This window comes from Thunnus maccoyii, chromosome 7, assembly GCF_910596095.1.
Source record: "Thunnus maccoyii chromosome 7, fThuMac1.1, whole genome shotgun sequence".
Lineage (NCBI taxonomy): Eukaryota > Metazoa > Chordata > Actinopteri > Scombriformes > Scombridae > Thunnus > Thunnus maccoyii.
Genome location: NC_056539.1, coordinates 4,952,896 through 4,974,495, shown reverse-complemented (window position 1 = coordinate 4,974,495; position 21,600 = coordinate 4,952,896). Strand labels below are relative to the sequence as shown.

The window sequence follows — 21,600 nt, the reverse complement described above, 5'->3', positions numbered from 1 at the left end:
CACCCTGCACACCCAATTTCCCAAGTCATCTTGGATCACAGGAGACTGCTGGTGTATAATTGCACCTGTGAGCACAGACCTTGAAAAGGAGCCCCTCATGTCCAAGAGAGGCGTAGAACAGGACACCGCTGTACATATGTCCTCGACACTCACCCCACCAAACAGGCCATAGATGCTGCCATGCCATGTGTGGAATGCACTCAGACCACAGTGGGGGGCCCTTACTCACCTGCCTGTAGGCTTGAGAGATGCACTCACAAAGCCAACTAGCTAGGCACTTCGGAGGTGGGGTGGAGGACAAAATGGCTCTATCTGAATAGTTCTCAACCTAAACAAGCTCCTTATGTTCTTAGGAACAAAGGAGGGGTTTGGTCTGAGACTAGCACTACTGTGGTCACCACGAAGCAGCAAACAGCTGCGTTGAACCAAGAGGGCACCCAACTCGTTCACTCTCTTGGTTGAAGTCAGCGCAAGCACAAAGCTGTCTTGATTGACAACTCCTTTATAGAGGAGCACTCCAGTGGCTCATAGGGATCACTCATACAGCCTCGAGCACCACTGACTTTTTCCACTGGGGGGTGGAGACACGCCTCACCACCCGTTGTCTCCTGACCCTTTGCAGGAAACACTTCATGAGGGGGTGGGTGAGGACAAGTCCGTCGCCAAACCCCTCATGACAGGAGGAAATGGCTGCATATACTTAGCAGTGGCATGAGACAGCCCCTTATCCACCAGGTATTGTAGAAAGGAGAGGACCAGAGTTGGAATCCTTCCAGTTTATGGCAAAGCCTAACTGACTAAAGTGCAGCACCAGTCTGGCAGTGTGGAAAATGGCCCATTCTCTGGACCTGGCCATGACAATGAGGTCATCTAAGTGGAAGAAGACACTCATGCCACTGTTGCGCAGTGGTTGCAGCACCGTGTCCACATACTTGTTTAATGTGTGGGAAGCCAGGGAGTAGCCAAATGGTAGCCTGTTGTACTCGTAGGCTATCCCCTGGAAGGCGAAACACAGGAACTTCCTGTGTTACGGCGCCGCCTCAATGTGAGAATATACCTTTCAGATTGATGGTGGTGAACCAGTCGCTTGGTTAAATCAGTTCCAGCAATCTCCTGATGGTCAGCATGCAGAACGTCTTTCTGGTGATGCATTGGTTCAGAATGTAGATCCAAAATGGGTCTGAAACCTCCCATCTTCTTGGGAACCAGGAAGTACGCGGTGTAAAACCCCTTCTGTCTGTTGTGAGTGGGAACGACAAAGACAGCCTGTTTTGATAACAGGTCCTAGATCTCTTCAGAGAGAAACTCTATTTCCCCTTGGGAGAATGGATTTATCTCCTTGATGCCCAAGAACGGAGAAATATGTGAGAACTGGAGAGAATAACCCAGTCTCAGTGTTTTGTTCATCCACTCCAATAACACACAGCTGAGATGCCATTCCTTGTAAGAGGAAGAGGACAGATGGTCAGCTGTGGGGTGGCAGCCAGGAAGCTGTGATACTCTGCTTTGGCCCTCACCACCGCCAAACCTTCCATTAATGGAAGTTTGGCCCATGGGGGCCGGCATCAAAAGGGCCAAGAGATTTGTCTGAACTTCTCACTGCAGCATAGGCGACTCCGCGGTCATGGGAGGACCAGTGCTGTGGTGACTCTGTCGAGGTGATGTTGAAGCAGTGGAGGCTGTAGGCACTCTACCCTGCCTGCGCACTCTCCTTCTCGCCATGGCATCACACCTCATCTCCTCTCTGATTCGAAGAACAGGCAAGTAGCAAATGATGTCTCAGTTGCACCTTCTTTTCTTCGAGCCTCTTCAAGTGCTGAGTGACAGAGGAGAGGGATCCGAAGAGACTGTCCAGTACTATGGGAGCTCCCAGGAGGTCCTAACTGTCCTTCCTATGTAGGGCAGTGAGTCCCAACCACATGTGATGTGAGCCTACTGTAGCAAGAGACATCACCCGTCCTGCGGCAGATGCAACACCTAGAATGAGGTTGTTAATCTGACCAATGGTGGGTCTGGGACAGACACAGGTGACATCTCACTAGTTGTACAACAAAATTTGTGCAGTGTGGGTTAGCATTATCCCTAGCTGCCATTTTTCACTGTAATTACATCTGTCATGTCAGCTAACTAGAGCTGACTGATGTCTATAAGTGCGGCATGTACCTCTAAACGGAAAAGAGTAAAAAGTTGTTGTTTTTAAATACTGAAAATGTCCATATATCATGACATTGTGGCAATCAATGTTTTTACCCCCATTCTATGTGAAAATTCCTTGATTCTTTGTTACTGAGAAGCCCTTCCATAGCTTCCAAAAGTAATATATATATATATGTACTGTATGTTTACAGAAATCATTACCATATAACAATGGCAACGATTCTAAGGACAGCCTCATTCAGGCTCTGGCAGAAGTTCACCAAGGCGCTGCCGTTTGGCCCCATCCTTCCCAACATAATACCTGTGAAAATATAAAGCACATCTTTAAAATAAAGCATTAAAGGATTTGGCTGGTGATTTTCGTTATTTTCTTATTGTCAAGAAATCTCATGTGCAGAGCCAGACCACGAATGAACTCATCCTACAAGTATTGTGTATTGTGGCTATTTCTGAGCGATGGTCAACACTTCAGTGGAGAGAAGCACACAGGAGGCTTTGATGTCTGAGGGCTGAAGATGTTTATTGACAATACTTGATCAGGGAGAATCGTAAACAGCGAACATCCTAGTTGTTGTAACTCGGATGCTGTCTCTTTCTGAAAGTCTGAGTCTTAGTCTTTAACCCAAGCAGATCAGCCTACAATATGAAAAATTAGTCTTATTGGTTCACTAGTTTCTAAACAAAGAACTGCACTTTACCCGTGACATCTTAAGTCATATTGCATTGAGCCTCAGGTCATTGTCAACACATTTTGGTTACACATCTCCACCTATCTTTGTTGTCTAGAAGGGTCCTCTCTGGCCTTGGTTTACCATGGCAATGCTGATATACTCTTTCTCAGGTTTCTGCTTTCACCAAAACATCACAGACAGCTGAAGTCTCGAGGAGAGATTAAGAATTACAGTGAGACCGCAAGGCTCAGTTTTGACCCAATTTGTAACTCAGTTTGTAACCCCTAAAGATGAAAAACAATGTGCATGTATCCAAATTCTGATCTATCATATTCCTCTGTGCCATAGACCTCCATTGTTGTCTAATTACCATTAAAAACATGTCAATAAGCCACACTGCTGCAGTGGGTGACATGTTCCTTCGTCCATGAAGACTGTGGTTACCATAATTTGTTTAGAAACAATTCCAAAAAGTAACAACAGCAATAAGATTGTAACCCTCAGGAGAGAGGTACCTAGTATGGCAGACGCCACTGCGATTCTATTTACTGTTTCGCTAGCTTGTTGTGTTATATATCACAACTTCTTGACTTTGTACTACATTATACATTTCTCAAAGAATTTCAGTACAAAGTCAAGAAGTTAGCTAGTGAAGCTCTGTAAATGGAACCACATCACTGTTTTTACTCTTTGGAACCATTTTCCAAACAAGCTACAGTAACCACTGTCTTCAGGGATGAAGAAACATGTCACCCAGTGCAACAGTGTGGCTCACTGACACATTTTTAATAGTTTTTGGACAACAACAGAGGTCTACTGCACAGAAGAATAAGGTATATCAGACTTTAAATACAGTACTTGTAAGTAGAATGAGTTGATTATTGGTTTAGCTCTGCACATGAAATTTGTTGACAATAACCAAATATAGAAAGTCGCCAGCCAAATTCTCTAATTTCTTTTAATTAGCAATGATAAATTCTACATCTGAGGCCAAAAGGCACACAACAAAATGAGGTGATAAATACCCATGGTGGCTGAAAAGATAACAATTCCCAGGACATTCATTCCATCACTTGTTCCTTCCCGAGTGCGTATGAGCACATCAGGTGGTGGAGTCAGGTCAAGGGCGAAGTTTTGGATGTCCGTTCCATTATCATCCTGGATACCGTAGATGAGCGCTCGCCGTGTGGTGGACTCTGATTGGGCCTGACTTACTGTAGGCTTGGGTTTCACAATGTACTCGCTACTTGTTCGATACTGTTGCCAGGGAATAGAAACAGAAGCAGAAAGGACTTGCATTTAAGTTCTAAAAAAAGCTAAACCTTTGTGTTTGAAAAGGCTGTATGTGATATCAAAGGTCTCACCTGTTGAAATGTGGCCTGGACCAAGTTAGCTGGGAACATGTTGCTGCAAGGCAGAGATACACAATTATTAAAACACACTGCTGTATGGTTCAGAAAAGCAAGAAAAATATTGGATACTGTATGCTTTTAGGGAGTAAAAAGACCTCACCCCATCAATATTAATCAGTATTAATATTGGGATACTAGGTGTTGTCTTACATATCAATATACATACACTTCTTTATTTATTTCAGATCATATTTATTTTTCAGTTTTTTTCAGACTTATTCAGAATTCTTTCAAATCACATCCTACTTTATTGCAAAACACTGAGAACTCAGATGTTTTAAAGGTTCTTGCTTTGGTGTAAATGAAAAGGCAGTGAGTCATAGTCACCACTTCCAAAGATAACATCCCAGTATTTTGCACTGGCTAACATAATGCAGACCAGGAGGTTGGAACAGGATCAATATAGCTCTCAATCTGTAATCTATTTCCAGGAGAGGTGGTGGTAGGGGACATGATTATTCATATTTTGTAAAAACAAACAAACAAACAAACAAACAAACATAATGAAAACAAACAACAAAATGTAATTATTACATTGTGCCTTCAGGTCTCCTGCTCCATAATTTGATCCAATCCAGGGACATGTACCTCCTGTCTAAACAAACCAAATCATGCTGAAATAAACAGTTTGCTTGCTGGCCTGTTTGCATTTGGGGAAGTTGTGTAATACAGACGCTGGAAATGCTTATTCCACCAGCTTGACCTCACATCAATTTCATAGTTATGGAAAATAATACTGTCTATTTCTTAGGAAGTTCTACAGTTCAAGAAAAACAAGTGGCAGGGTTCATTTGACTGAAACAAATAGCTGAAAGTTTTCATTATCAGTGAAATTTGGTTTATTTAACCATGACCAAAACCTCACTCCAAATACCTTCAGTTGCCCTACCTAAATCTAAACTTTTATCCCACACAACTATGGGGTTGCTTTCCAAATCCTCATTTTAATCCATCCATCCATTGCACTCCACCCACCAGCCACCCTTTTGTTTGGAGAGAGGGATGTGTAAAATATGATAGGCCAGATCAGGTCTGAAAATAATGGCCCAGACAGATAATTTTATCTCGGCTCCTGACTATTAAAATCACCGACAACTGCACAGCTGCTAAAAAGCTAATCGCACACGTAGGTGTGCTTAAAGGATAGGATGTAAATTTTGAAAGATGATATAACACAATTTTCCTTGTACAAATAGAAAGTTAAATTTATAAGAAATAAAACACACCCTTGCTCAAATGAATACACTCATAAGTTTTGCTGCTGCAGCCTTACATGGTCTGGTATGACCAGTTCGCATACGACAGCTAATGTCAGCAAACTCTGCATATAATGCAGTAAGTGCAGTGAGTCAGTTTGCTGACTTTATAACTCTTCTATGTCTCTCTGGTGCTCTGTTATACTACATCTTTGCATTTACCAGTAGCCCATAATTGTCACTTTTGGCCACAGTGGCCACTGCAACAACAAGCAACAAGCATTACACAGACCCACTCTAACTGCATGAACTTATTGTACAGTACAAAACTAAAATACAACGAAATACCCTATCTCTGAAATACAACCAGACCATAAAATACTAACTCTTATCTTAATCAGATCTTAATCCATGTGTAAACCAAATGCATTAGATTTCTAAAAAGTAGACAAATAAAATAACAAAATATAACCTATTTATAAAGACTTCCAGCCCAATATACTATCTCTGACTTTTATCTGCAACACTGTGGACATAGGAACTCATTTGAAAAATAAACCCCAAACCCATGTTGTTTTGTATCATCTGATGTATCCTTATTAAAGACTCTAGATGAAACTATGACTGAAAACATCAGGACAACCAAACAGCTCAGTCTCCTTGCATTCCACTGGTCTTGTACCGAGGCAACAGTGTGAGTCTTTGTTTCTCTCATGAGCTGGCAAACGCGATCATTTTCACATCTATCCAGATTCCAGTGATAAAAATCAAACATGTTTGATATAATTGTGAAGGGTGTGATCACAGTGATGCTCAGTAGGGAGATTCCAAATTTGAAATCCTTGCCTCTCACACACTACAAGGTAACACATAAGATGGCTGTCCATTCCATACTGAAATGTGCTGTTTTAAAGATGCTCTATGGCCTTGAAAACCTGTCATCTTGGCCGATTGAAATTCTAATTGTGTTTCACATGTAGTATTTATACGGGCTTACAGTTCAGCTAGCTTGACTTTAAATAGAAGCAGAGTCTTCTGGAGACTCAGAGTCAGCACTGCACAAAGCACAACAGATGTAAATTTATCCATGAGCCCAAATTAGACAGGTTTTCAATTTGCTATACCTTCACCAAAGAAAGATCACACACTTAAAGAGTATGGTCTAGACCTGCTCTATGTGAAAAGTGCCCTGAGATTACTTTTATTGTAATTTGGCGCTATATAAATAAAAATTGATTGATTGATTGATTGATTGACCTAGTGACATTTTAACAGATTTTCAGGATGAAAGAGAGATAACGTACCTGCCAAAACAACGTGAAGAAACCAAAAACCTCTGTCATACACAAAACCAAAGAAAACTAATAATGATAGCATAAACAAATCACTGGGCACAATTGATTCTATAGCTGCCTGCTGCAGTTCAGGATACCCTGTGTGTAAAATCCCACAATCCTGCACTGATTAATCCACTGCACACTACCTGCCCAACACATTTGACATTGTGGGTGTATGTGATGTGCTGTTGTGTATTAGCTTCGAGCTTACTCCGGTGCAGTGCATCTTTGATGTTTAAAACTGCACACTGTCCCAATCAATAAATCAAATCAATCAAAACAACAGCACACAGACAAGTTAGCAACTAGCTGATGAACATAGTGCTGAATCAGCTAAAGAAAACAGGGTTAGAGGGAGAATGAAATAGCTGAAAGGTTTCATTTTCAGTGAAATTTGGTTTATTTAACCATGACCAAAACTTCACTCCAATCCAATCAAAAAACCTTCAGTTGCACAATCTAAACTTTAGCTTTTATCCCACAAAACTACAGGGTTGCTTTCCAAAATGTCATTTTAAAAATCATCAACTGCACTCCACCCACCAGCCACCCTGCTGATTGCAGAGAGGGATGTGTAAAATATGATAGGCCAGATCAGTTCTGACAATAATAATAAAAAACAGACCATTTTATCTCTGTATCCCTGTCTATTAAAGTGACCAACAACTGCACAGCTGTACAAACTAAAAACCTAATTGCCCACAAAGGCGTGATAGCTAAAAAATGAATTATGAATCACTTACAGACTCAGGATAACCCTACATGTATAACTGAACAGCTTAAACTTGGGTGTTTATCTGCATAAACCTCCTGTAAATAACAGTAATACAGTAAAATAACTTCTTAGTCAAATACAACCAAACCATAAAGTGCAAAACTGTTGTTGAAGCAGGATTAAACTAGGAACGAAAAAATGTAACCCTCTATGCCAACACAGACTTCTTCTTAAACTTCTGACATACGTTTTGCTGAATAGCAGCAAAAGAGGTCTTGTGGCAATAACAAGTTAATGGTAAATGCTAAAATTTAGTGTTACAGTAAAACAAGAAGAAAGGAGTCAGCGAACTGACTCATTAATGTCAGTAACACAGCAACATCTGTTTAAGGTTTGCTAACATTAGTCACCAAAACCTACTGGACAGCCTCATTTTAAACCAATGGCAGTTTTATGTGCTGCCAATTAATATTTTCTTATGTAAATAAAAAAGACCAGGAGTAGGAGGAGGAAAAGTAGCAGAAGAAGAAATACATGGGGAAGATCAAACAGTGCTAACAATAGCAGATCATCTTGCATTCCATCGGTCTATAGTGTCAAGAACACAAAATCAAATCACGAAAAAATCTATTATGAATCCAGAAGTTATGCATACATTAAGGCGTGAACATGGTCCAAAAATGGACATGGACAGTGTGCTGTTCTGGCTATACTACACTGGGCGTCTGTATACATTGACATGTGTACACATGTCAGTGTGTATGTGCTCAGTCATACATTTTGGACCTTCACGGACATTCGCAGATGACAAGATTTATATCATGTGGACCCTTGTGGCAGCGCAAACAAGGAAAATAAATTAAGCTTTGGTCACAAGCTTTGAAATTACATTATACAGTATAAGTCACGGTTAAAAATTCCCATGTAAAAAAACAAATACAAAGAAACCTATTGTAAGGATGTGCAGTGAAAAGAAAAGAAACATCCACCATCAAGTCCAGCCAGTAATCTTTTTTGAATATCATTCCTCATTTCTCTCCCTTCATTTCCTACAATGTCCAGAAGAATATTTAAAAATAATTGCCAGGGTTAGTTAAATCAGTTTCAGTTTTACTAGTCACTGTTTACTAGTCTCTGTTAGTGCTAAAATGCAGACTAGTCGTCACCTTCTGACTCAATTTTAACACAACATTGTAAAACAGATTCCAAAAAATCAAATATTAAATGCTACTAATATCATGTTTTGTGTGCATGGCTTTGTAATGACACTTAGCAAACACACTTTTGTGAACATAGAGTTTAAACTGGCTGCATTCTTAAGGTCACCTGCTGATCCATTCAGCCTGCCTACACAGCTCTGTGCTGTGTGATTAATGGCCTGGACTGAGACTCTTCCCACAGTCCCAGCAACAGCATGAAATAAAATACTCAGATTAAACAACCACACAGATACAATGTATGTCAGGTGACTGTTAACAGCCCTGTTTACGGGTATGAGAAACTGGGTAACGTCTCCTATTAAAGAAGATTAAATGTTTTTTAGTCTACAATGAAGTCATCCTGGAATACGGGAACTGAATATTTTAAGATGACCAATGTTTTTAATCCTGTGTGAGGATTTGTGGCAAATCCAAACAGTCTGAAGAACTATTATCCTGTGAGGATGTCTGATGTCTGCTCTACAAGGCTACTATTACTCACTAAGAATTGAATATATGTGACCATGAGAATGAGGTGGACAATGCAACAGTACTGACAGCCAAACTCTGGCTGTTTTATATCCAATCATTGTTTCTTGTCATATTTAGCCACCACATACAGTGAAACTGATCTTTTAAACATGCTCAGGTGTAATACATTGGAAATAGCATGTTGGATATGTTGTGAATATTGAAGAAAGGAACTACCATCATGTACATACTGCTTGTATTTTTGAGACAGGCCCATAGAAAACAAAATCATGATATTATGAGAATAAAGTAAGAATATTTGGAGATTTTTTTGAGAATATAAAAACCAAAAAGTTGTATGTGATCAATCAATTTCCAACACCATTAAGTTGTGTATTGAGGAAACCATGTCCCTGTTGTGATCCAGCTGTCGCTTCAGACCCAATTATGCCACTCAGAAACATGCAGTTGGTTTCGTTTATTAGGACTGATTGTAATGCAAATCTCATACCCATCCAAAACTAAACATCATCTTGTTTTCATTTGTGGAAGCAAAAATATTGGGAGTGATCAAATCCAGATGTTCAATGTCCTTAAATGGGTCTTAACAGATTTTACACACAAGATTCAGTTTACACATGATGAGGTAATCGGGTTTATCTCAACTTGGGATTGAAGACTACAAATTTATAACAGAAAGTCTGTTACAAAGTAGTGGTGTGCAGTTTAAAAGATGATGATGTTAACCAGGCATAGAGGATTTGATTAAAGATGCTACTGGGTTGCGTTATGGGAAATGTAGGATTGAACCTTTTTGGAGCTTGACCCATACTAGCAACTTAAAGTCAGGATCTCTCTCTCTCTCTCTCTCTCTCTCAGCCTTGCTGCTTTTGACCAGTCTTTTCTTATATGTCTCTCACAAGTCCCCCAACTATGCGGAAGTGCAATAGTACATCAATAGAGGCTTTTATTACAATTGATCATCATATTACCACTTACTCTCAAAGTTATACAAGTATGTTTCTCTGAATGTAAATACATTTGTGACCTCTTTCTCATTCAATCATGACTTTTTTTATCCTATGGCTTCATAAAACTCCTTCAAGTATGATAGACTGCCCTCACCTGTTCTGTAGTTTGTAGTGCTACTGAGATGTTTTGTGTTGTACTGAGAGGTATTTATAATATTAAATCTAACCTTGTTGATATAAATAAAAAAAGAGTACATGTATTCATTTTTATATGTTATGGACTGTTTTTATGCAGCACACTATAGATCACTCTCCTTATATCTCCACCTGTATGTCCCTCTCTTCAGAATTCAACCTAGTTTCCATACATCATACATTCCATAAACCTTGAAAACATAAATCTTCTGCAGCACAGGCATAAATCTGGCTGCAGTGTGCAGTTTTTCTGAGGACTTTGGCTTACTGCAGCCCTCTTAAGCCCTGTTTGTTCTCTGCTAACTATCTTCAGTTACAGACTTCCTCTGCTGCCATATGTAGTCTTGCGATACCAGACAGTCGGAGATCTCCGCCTACCAACGTCTGGGGATTTCTAAATGCACGGTAGTTGCTTGAATGGTGGTGAGAATGGCCGCTAACAAACCTACGCCCCTTAAATTTTGTCAAGGACACATCTTACCGGAAATGATTCTCCCCCTCCCCCATTCTCCTCTGTAGTGAACTTCATGTCACCAATCTGAAGGGCTGCCCTAAAGACTTTAGATCGGTTCTGCAATGCAGGACTTTTTTAAACGCTCTAACCGTTTCCACTCAATTTTAACAACAAAACCTAGGGGACAGTCCTCAGTCCCTATGAGCAAAGCATTTAGACTAACCTGTGAGTCTAGCCACATGTGGCTCTGAGGACTATTCGTTATCAAGTGAGTAATCTTTACATATGTGTCTTACCGGATGAGGTCAAGCAGAGCATCAGCAGAACTCATGATAGGCTTGCCACTGTCCTCAGAGTCCTCCTTCTGGGCTGCGCCGCCTGGGTGAATGATGGAGACCATGATGATCCCCACTATCACCGCCACAAAGGTGGTCCACAGGTAATAAGACACTGTGATCAGACCGAGCCGGCTGGAGCACTTGGCATCGAGGGCTGCCAGTCCTGACATCAAACTGGAAGAGGAAACATGCATGTTAGACTCAATTATAAGTGGTGCTTTGATGTTATGGCAAATGTGTTAATGCAAGCTGTAGGTAAGCAGTTCTTACTTTTGTAACCATCTTTTAGTACTACATTCTTTCCCATGCTCCCCACTCTGACAATCCACCACTGTCAGATGAAATGTTGTCCAACATGTCAACTTTTCTGCATCTTTCTAACGTTATGTTTTGGAGAAATCCCAATGCATTTTGATGAGAGTTTGAATAGACTAAGAGCTTGGACAATATTGCTAACCTATATTGGAGTATGCAATCCTTTATCAGTAGTTCAGTAGTTGCCAGAGATGGGGCTGGAAAGCTATATGCATGCCTATCAAGGCTGGCTGTAGGGGGTTTGCAGGACAATCTCTCTTCAAGACCCTCAGCACTCAAAGCATTATTGGAGTCTGGAGAAGAAGAGCCATCCACAAAATCACAGTGGCAGCTGAGAAAGTCTCCAAGGAGAGGAGAACTATGGGGAAAGCAGAATGCCACTTGAACATGAGCCATGTCCTGATCAACCATGGCTGGGTTGCCTGTGGGAGGGTGTATGGTGTTGAAAGACCTGAAACACCCAATGATCCAAGGAACATCACTGAAAACATGTTCAAGTCCATCACAAGATCTATTTTTCATCCATTAATTTAACTAATTCAGTGCAGCTCTCTAGATGATTTCCACTCTGTCTGCTGTCATTCAGATTTCTGTTGAAAATTGAGGTCAATTCAACTTTAAAACAACCTTGACACCTCAGTTATACATGGCATGCCTCATCAGTCCACTGATTTGCTCAATAAATGCTACTGTGTGTTTCAGAGAGCTGTAACCTTCTTCAGGGTACTGTTTTTTTGCCCCATGGATGACTGTTTTCACATGGTCTTTGGAGGCAGAGGATGTCACATTCTGTGTACTTCAGTAAATCTATCAAAATCAAAACATGTCTCACAACTGTTTTCCATGCTTTACTCACCAAACATTTTTATCCCTCTTGCCCTGGACTTGCACTGAAGCTAACACTGGTCTGTACCTCACAGTGTGTTTGTTCTCAAAGTAAGAAACTTTAGCAACAGAATGTACATTCATTCATATGATCTATTTTAAATTGCATTTTAATGTGTTAGAGATCAAGCAGAATGTTTGGGAAACATTGAACTCATGTCTGCATGTAACATTTTTGTAACCACCAGTAACTATTGGCATATAGACAGCATTTTAATCACAACCAGGCTGGCATCACATCAGGGTTAGAGATGTTTGTTAGATTTCTCTTGTAATGTAAGGATCAATGCTCTTAATCCCCCACTGCTTTCATTCAGGGAGAGAATGGCAACACACACACACACACACACACACACACACACAATACTGCAGTGATCCTCAAAGCAGCTGTATATCAGTGACAGTATCTGACACAACATACATAATTACAGTGTACGAAACGGAGAACCATATGAGTTAATTAAAAGTTGTGCTGATAATGGAGTTCAGTGTATACAAATGCCCGACAGTTTGCCATGACACTCTTTTATATCACTCTGTGAGGGAGCTTGGCCAGAGCATCAAGGAAGGTGATGGGAGGCAGACTCAGAATCTTGGTCAATAACTTAAAAAAAGTGATTTATTCAGACCAGTGTATAAGCCAAAATAAGTACAAATAACATGAATACTAACCCAAAGATTTAACTAAATTCTATAAATCCCCCATACGAAGGGTGTGTGTGTGTATGTATGTGTGTGTGCGTGTGTGTGTGTGTGTGTGTGACTTAAATACTTGTCTGTCTTGATTAAACCAGAAATACAGATGTAAATATAACAAAAAAAAACAACTAACTAAACACAAACAAACCTCTTGAAGTATGTGAGAGCAATGCTACAAATGGCAACATCATACTGGCTAAACAAACAAATGACAAGTATGGAAAGAAATGTATCAAAGTGTAACAGGGACAAATGGACCCATTTTGCCACACGCTCATAAGTCAGCCAGAGTATGAACAAACTACTGTCTTTATAACTTGGAGTTTTTATTCATGTTCCTTAGTGTCATAAGCATTAGTAAAGGCCCCTTTACTTTACACTGTGCAATTTGAGCTGTCTGAGACATAAATTGACAATTGTGACAGAAACATGGTAAAATTATTGGCTGTCAATCAAAATCTTTGGTTGTCAATCAGAAACAGTGTACACAATTTCTCCAGTATATACATGGCACACAAACCAAAATGATCAAGACACAACAAAAAAAAGTTTGTGACTTTGATAATGCTCATATACTTCTTTCTACAAATACATGTGTCAGATTCTGGCATGCCTCAAATTGATTTCGTTCAGTCTGACCGATATTATTAGAGCTGTCTCACACAGTGTGACATGCAATCAACTTAAACAATCATTGTTGTCACACATGGAACTACACGCTGAATTTCGTTATGAGAAGATGGGTGTGGCACTGCTTCTACCTTATTACAATGATTCAGTGCCTTCACACAAGCCATAATCAAAAGTCTGATAGAGGTGCATGGATATTAACAAAATCTTTTATTAAAGCAACGTTACTTAAATGGCAAGTATTTGTCACACATTGAGAAAAACCTCGCCTTTTCAACTTTGCAAATTGTCAAAGCATTTATTCCTCTAAAAATCGGTGGTCCACTTCACTGAGAATCTGACATTGTTCACACACAGGCATTTTGGCGAGTATGGCGAGGCAACACATTTACCACCTCAGATAGCTGAAGAGTTTCTCTGGGGCTCTTAAAGACCTCCTACTCTGGTGCTGTGGAAAGTTTCCTATCAGGGATTATCCTTTATATTTCTTTTTATAGAATCCTTATTTTTCACACTAGTCTTTTCACACAGCCTTAGGAGCGTGCCACATCCCATTACATATCACTTTTGTATTTGACAAATAAACCTTTGAATCCGTAAATCCAATAATATGATAATGGTCCTTGGTGACAATGTCTAGAGATTGTTCCAACCAGCTTCATAAAAGTTTTCATATGGTAAAAAATATGTTTTTAAGTACAAGTTTCTTTTCATATCATTTGACTGTAGTTTTAATGAAGGATTGCCCAGTGAATTTTTTGGACTTTGTGTCAGATATTGTTGAAATACTGAGAGGAACTGATCTAGAGTCCTCCTGAAAACACTCAAACAATTGAGTCAGTGACTTTAGCGTGAAGCATGAAGTGGCTTTTCAGCACTACCTCAAAGTGCTAAAATCATTATAGATATTAGAATCCACTTATTGCACTCATTCGCTCATTATGTAACTTGTTTTTCATTTTATATATATATATATATATATATATATATATATATATATATATGTATATATATATATATACATTATGAAAAATTACAAAAAGGAGAGCTGTTTGTAAGGCTATATACAGTATAACCATTTTTCTTTAACCTGTTGTAATCTAGCTGCTGGAGACTGAGATATCAAAGTCTGGAAGGTTGTGTGATGACATTAGGGTTGTCAGTTTTTATTTGATGTTTGGACATGGACAAATAACTGTAATTAGATGTTTGATTTCAATATTTTCAGTGCATAGCAGCATGGCCTGTCACTCTGCTTGCCAACTTTGTAAAATGCAACTGCCTTACTGTGGGTTCAGACAGAGTGCGAAGTGGGAGTGTTGCTAGCATACATTGCTAGCTAGCTTACTTAACGTCTGTACAGTTGGTACATTGGTTTGGGGTGAATAAACACAGATGGTTCAGCATTCAAATTTGCATGAATGGTGTGAGGCAAAAATTTGTTACAGTTTCTGTCTGAACACACCTTTAAAGTAATGTTAGCTTGTTACTCAAGTGAAGCAGCAGAGGGCTGTGAATGAACAGAACACAATCTGACAGGATTTCATGTTATGAAATGTTTCGTGTACTGAAGCAAACAGCAGGCGGGAGAGTAAAAAAGCATGGGCGGATTGTAGGTATGAACTGCAGGAACTAGCATGGCTAATGGGCAAACAATAACACAAGTTGATTATATTATTTAAATCATTATACTGCATTTTATCAAACATATAACAATTTAATTAATGCAGCATCCCTCCTTTTCTGCTGCTCGCATTACTTCGCCATGCACCTACGTTAAGAAAGATACAAACAATCATTATTTACTGTCAATCTATCCCTGTCATAATTTTGCACATCAGAGTACAATACTGAAGCGAACAAGGTGGGGTGTCAATGTCCGATTAGGGAGCAAAATTTGGTCTAACCACAGCCATGACATATTTTAGGATAGGCAACATAGGTTGTGTTTGAATAAACATTAGTTTAGTGACAAAAAGTGAAGAATATAACCATTTAAATTAACATTTGTTTGCATACGTTTGGCCCAATTTGATTACAGAGTGGAAATGAACATTCACTTACATGTCTATAGTGCACTTTACATGTTCTGGCTTGTCATGTTTGACTTAAAGGATAGCTTCACAATTTTTCAAGTCTGTCAGTCAGGTGCCTATATGAACACTGAAAGAGGTTTTACTCAATGTAATCATTCTTCCTGTTCATACTGGGTATTAAAAGATCCCCTTCAAATGTGCTTTCATTGTAAGTGATGGGAGCCAAAATCCACAGTGTATTCACACAGTCATTTTGTGCAAAAATGCATTTAAAAGATGATCTTAAGTTTATATGAGGCTTTAGCAGTTTGAGTTTGAGCCACATTTACAGTCTTTTTGGCATCAAATTCCCTCTTTGTGTGACTGTTGAACTGCAGTGGGAGTACGTAACAAAAAGAGGGACGTTGGCAGTAAAAAGACTGTATTGTTGAAAGATATCTATGTAATTTGACCAACTTGGACAGCTGGAGCTTCATATCAGCTTCAGATGAACTTTTAAATAAATTTTTGCACAGAAGGAGGCTTGTGGATTTTGGCACCAATCATTTACATTGAAAGCTCATTTGAAAGGGATATTTTAATAGCTAGTATGAACAGGAGGAATGATTACAGTAAGGAAAACCTCTTTCAATGTTCATTTGGGCACGTGACTGTTGTTTAAAGACAGACTTGTGAAAACTGTCTTTTAATACTTTTCAATGTCCTTAAGCATACTATTTCCACTCCACCCTGCTGTGAACCAACAGAATATGAATATACACCTATTACAGTATTGAAAGTTTTTTGTAACCCTAGTTCTATAAGCACAGGCGGAGCCCTCTACTGGACTCTGGACTCAATGAGTAATACTCCAATCACACACATGCAATTGCCCACTGAAATATGCATGTACGTACACAGCCAATCAGGATGCGCCTACTGATACCGTGTGTCCCACGCAGTATAAAAGGCAGTGCCTTGCTGCGATTCCCATATCGAAACCACTTCAGCAGACAGTGTGGGAGTGGCAGGGTCCATAGGTAGAGGACTCAACCTCTGATTATAGGACTAGGGTTACAATATTGTAACCCCCATTTTATCTCTATCTATCTATCAGGCTCCACCCTCTGCTGGACTCTATGGATACAGTAGGCGGAGCCCGATGAATGTTTGGCCTACCGCCACATGTCATCAGACTGCCTCACTGAGCCCAACCAACTAACGGTTAGTCAGTGTGACCTTCCCACTACTTTATAATCCCAGCCGCTTAAGCTGAGCATTAGGGAGCCTAACCCAGCCCAGTTAACATGGACATGAACTGGGGGAAACCATGGCCTAACCTCACAGTTGTCACTGGTCATACAACGCACACCCTGCACACCCCATTCCCCAAGTCAGTGGGATTTACAGGAAAATGCAGGCATATAATTGCCCGGGGGGGGGGTCAGGTGAACCACAGCTGACACTCATACCAACCTACGAGCACGGACCTTGAAAAGGAGCTGGTCATGTCCGAGAGATAGGACCTAATGAACGAACAAAGTGTAGGCCAAGACTCACCCCACTGAACAAGGCTGTAGATGCTGCTACACCACGTGTGGAATGCGCTTGGACCACAGTCGGGAGGTCCTTTAACACCTGCCTGTGAGCTAAGGAGATGTATCACAAAGCCAACTAGCTAGGTGCTTCTTGGATAGGGCTTTACCGGCCACTCCCTCTCTATAGCACACGGACAGTTCAGTGTGCCGAAAGGGGGCCATGCTCTCAACATAACATGCCAACACACATTCTGGGCACAAGAGGTGCAGTTTTGCCTGGCATCCCCATGGGGTGGAGGACAAAACACCTCTAGCTGAATAGTTCTCAACCTAAATGAACACCTTATGTTCATAGGAACAAAGGAGGGGTTCGATCTGAGAGTAGCATCACTGTGGTCACCATGAAGCAGCAAAAGCTTGGGTGAACCAATAGGTCACACAGCTCACTCACTTAGCCGAGGTCAGCACAAGCAGCAAAGCTCTCTTGAATGACAACATCTTCAGAGAGGAGCACTCCAGAGGCTCATTTGGATCATTCACTACAGCCACTACAGCAGTTCCCACTGGGGGGGGGAGACATGCATCACCGGCAATTGTCTCCTAACCCCCTGTAGAAAATGTTTCACGAAGGGTGGGCAAAGACAGGCCTTTTGCCAAAGCCCTCATGACAGGAGGAAACAGCTGGCAGTGGCGGTGGTGTTGGCAGCAGAGGGCCAGATGAAGCAGTGAACTCATCTTCACCACAAAGATCAATCTCGAGCTCCAGTTCGCTCTCATTGCAGCGGTGTGAGATGTCACACAGCCAAAAATGGAAACTACTGTTGCCAGCGTTGAGTTGAAGGAAGTGCACCGCAGTGCACACAAGGCAGTGCAAACAAGGTGGTGCATCATGCCGCAATCTGCGTGGTCCTGTCTGAGGCACTTGAAGCAGAAGAGATGCCTGTTGGTGGCGGTGATGAGACTTTGGCATGACAGACAGAGACAAGCTTGGAGCGGTGACTCCATCCGCAGAGAAGTAAGATCAGTGAGCTGATTTCACCATTGCTGAAGTGAGAAGGATGGGAATTGCAGCAAGGTACTGCTTTTTATACTGTGTCGATACATGGAATCTTTAGGTGCGTCCTGATTGGCCGGGTACGTATATGCAAATTTCAGTGGGCGGTTGCATGCATGTGACAGTATTACCCATAGACTCCAGTAGAGGGCGGAGCCTGTGTGAGATAGCATATGTCTCACTGAAAACTCCTAATTTGTTAATCCAAGAGGTGAACAGGTTCACGCTGTGAGGGTTAATGACATGTAATGAAGAGTGCAGAGGACAGACATCAGTACCTGGACACAACAAGTGGGAGAATCAGCATCTTCAGCATCCTCATTAGCAGCTCTCCAGGAAACTGGAAGTACTTCACCTCCTGTCATGAAGAAAGAAGAAGAAATGATGGTCACAGGTAATTTGAGGGAGAGCATTAGAGTTAGTGAAAACAAACTTTATGTTATTTAAAAAATAATAACAAGGAAAAAGGTATTTTTAGGATGTCTGGAGCACTGAAAAGGAGCACTCTGACTGCAGCATCATGAACAGAGAAGAATGTTTTGTTTTTTTTCTCTACCAACAATTTATAATTAGAAAATGATCCCTTACTTAGTAAGAAAATGAAAATGGCTGAATAACTAATCTATGACCATTAAAGTAGTAGAAGTAGTACATACTTATAACTCTATTTTACTTAAGGTTACATTATATAACTTATATCACTGTATAACAATACCATTTAACTATTGTCTTATTATTATTGTGCTTCTGTATATCATATACTGTATCATAGTATTCTCTTTATAGTATTGTATACTGTGTGTATATTACATATATTGCACCTATACTGTGTATAACATTATATACTATTATATTATTGTATATTGTAAATATTTATATCTGTACCAATAAACTTATACTATATACTGTATATATATAATTCACATCATGGCTTCAACAGTTGCACTACTGGACTACATTTGCACAAATATTTGCACAATTTATTTGTACAGTCTAATGTATTCTAATATATATGGCTTTTTGATGCCACCTCTCTAATTTCTTTAATCTTTTATTATATACTTTTTTTATTTCATTCATTCAAAGAGTTCTTTATCTGTTCTTGTCTGTCTCTGTGCTACTGTAACATATGAATTTCCCCTTAAGGATCAGTAAAGTCTGTAAACCCCTAGCTCAGTGGTTCTCAAACTTTTTCACATCAAGGACCTTTAAACTGCACAAATTAGATCATGGGCCACCATTTGATAAGATTTTGTCCCAGGGTCCCCCACCTGATAAGATTTTTGCTTTAAGATGTTTTATTACAGAAAGTGTAAGAAACCCAAAATAGTCATACACTCTGTCATTGTGTTACTTATGGATGGAATTATAGTGAAAATAAATTATTCCCCTTTTTGCTGGGGACCCCCTGGAACCCCCTCAAGGACCCCTGGGGGTCCCTGGACCCAACTTTGAGAACCACTGCCTTAGCTTGTTGAAATTGCCACTCTCTGTTGGAAGAAAAAACACATTTGCTTTGATTTTTAAAGCTGCGATAATAGATTTTTTTTTTTTAACGTCATTCATTTGGAATCATGTTCCTATCCACCTGACAAATATAAGTCCAATGTCTGTTCAGGTTTCCACTGACTCCTGAGAGAAATGTCTCTCACATTAGCTGTTAAATGCTACATGTTCACCAGCTAGTGACTAACTGTGTGTCTCCTGTTTGTTGCTGAACAGGTGGTGTACAGTTGGTTAACAGAGCTTTTCTTTGGAAACGGCTTTGTTGTTCTGGACAGTATGAACCAACAACATATTTTTTTTCATTTGAAGGACTTGTTGCCCAATTTGTATGGTGATGCCTGAACATAATGTTGAGCATTTTGCAGAGCCTTATCTTATGACAGTGAGACCTTTCAGAGCCTTCTAATTTTGTGCAATATAACAATTCTAAAGGTTCCAAAGGACTTTCAATTTATACATCAAATGAGTGAGTTCAGTTTAGCTAATTCTACCACAATCTGTTGCCTGAATGAATAGTCACACTTGATGCAGAAGAGGACAAGATATCGTTGTTTTTGGTCTATATGGGTTAAGCTTCAAAAATACTGGATCCCACATTTCCCATAATGCAAGTGGATCTCTCATGACCCCCCACAACCTATGCTAATTTCTTTCAAAACTCACAAGCCACAGTTATGCATACGTTGAACATTTTTTAGCCCAAGCGGAGAGACAGCATGAAGTGAAAGACACTTAAGTAGGTCATAGAGAGAGTACTGTGGGGCATAGGGTAAGGGAAGAGCATAGAGGATCATCTTAAGTATTGGGAATTCACAAAAATTACCATTCATCCTGAGAGGAAAATGAATGTTTGTACCAAATTTCATGACGATCCATCCAATAGTTGCTGAGACAGAAAAAATGTCAGTGATGGTGGCACTAGAGGAAAAGTCACAAGAGTCATTAGGATTAATCCTCTGAAAACCACAAATGTCTGTACTGTATATCCATCCATTAGTTGGTGAGATATGTAAGTTCAGACCAAAGATGATGGACAGACATTGCTATTTCCAAAAAATCAAATGAAAAATACTCAAATTGTGTGATAGATCATTATTTTGTAACAATTTCACTATTAGCAACATGGAGCCATGTTTTACATATGGATCCTGTTTTGTTTGTTTTTGTGCATACCAGTGCAACTCCCCAAGCAACATCTCAAAGATGATGTGTCAGAGAAAAACAATGATTCTTGATTTTGCAAAAACACTGGCAGTAGATAAGTTGAATTTTTTTATGTTTCTCTTATCCCTTTCCAATGACTCTGATACACCCGCAAAGCAAGAAAACAAGTCTCAGTTGTAAAAATTTGACTTGTTTATTTCAATCACATGCCTGTGTTACTCAACAGACTGTGTGCTGTCTCAGAGACCAGCGTTGGTAGATTGGCAATGGCAATGGTTTCTTGGCAAGTGATACAAATGACCACTTCATAAGAAGGTTGAAGAAGGTACAAATAGATAGAAAAGAGAGTCAGAGGGTAACAGCTTATTATAGAGGACTGAATCTAATTTGAAAAAAAAAGAGGAGGAAAGATATGAAATTGCACAGATAATACACCGGTGACATGTTTCCAAAGCCAAAGAGTTTTGGGTGACAGTTTGGCAGATGTCTGAGGATCTCACAGGGTTTTTGTGTTTTTGTCTCAGTGTCCACTGGGCTTAACGTTGGTCTCTGTCCAAAACAGCAGTGGACAGCTGTTGTCTATCAGCTGTGCCACTCTATCTCCTGCAGCCAGACTTCATATCTCTACTCTGTCAAAATGAACTTGGCAGCATATCAAGAGTTTTAAAAAGCTTCTTT

At 40.0% G+C, this 21,600-nt stretch overlaps 1 protein-coding gene across 1 annotated transcript in view; it reads right to left on the bottom strand.

The window, feature by feature from the left end:
• slc1a7b (solute carrier family 1 member 7b) overlaps nucleotides 1-21,600 on the bottom strand; it is a 43,773-nt gene that overhangs the window by 8,469 nt on the left and 13,704 nt on the right. The window contains exons 2-6 of the mRNA XM_042416923.1: nucleotides 18,531-18,610; nucleotides 11,075-11,290; nucleotides 4,193-4,235; nucleotides 3,854-4,085; nucleotides 2,359-2,458 (exon numbers count right to left, since the gene is read on the bottom strand). Of these exons, the coding sequence (XP_042272857.1) occupies nucleotides 2,359-2,458; nucleotides 3,854-4,085; nucleotides 4,193-4,235; nucleotides 11,075-11,290; nucleotides 18,531-18,610 (671 nt within the window). The remainder of the gene's footprint in view (nucleotides 1-2,358; nucleotides 2,459-3,853; nucleotides 4,086-4,192; nucleotides 4,236-11,074; nucleotides 11,291-18,530; nucleotides 18,611-21,600) is intronic.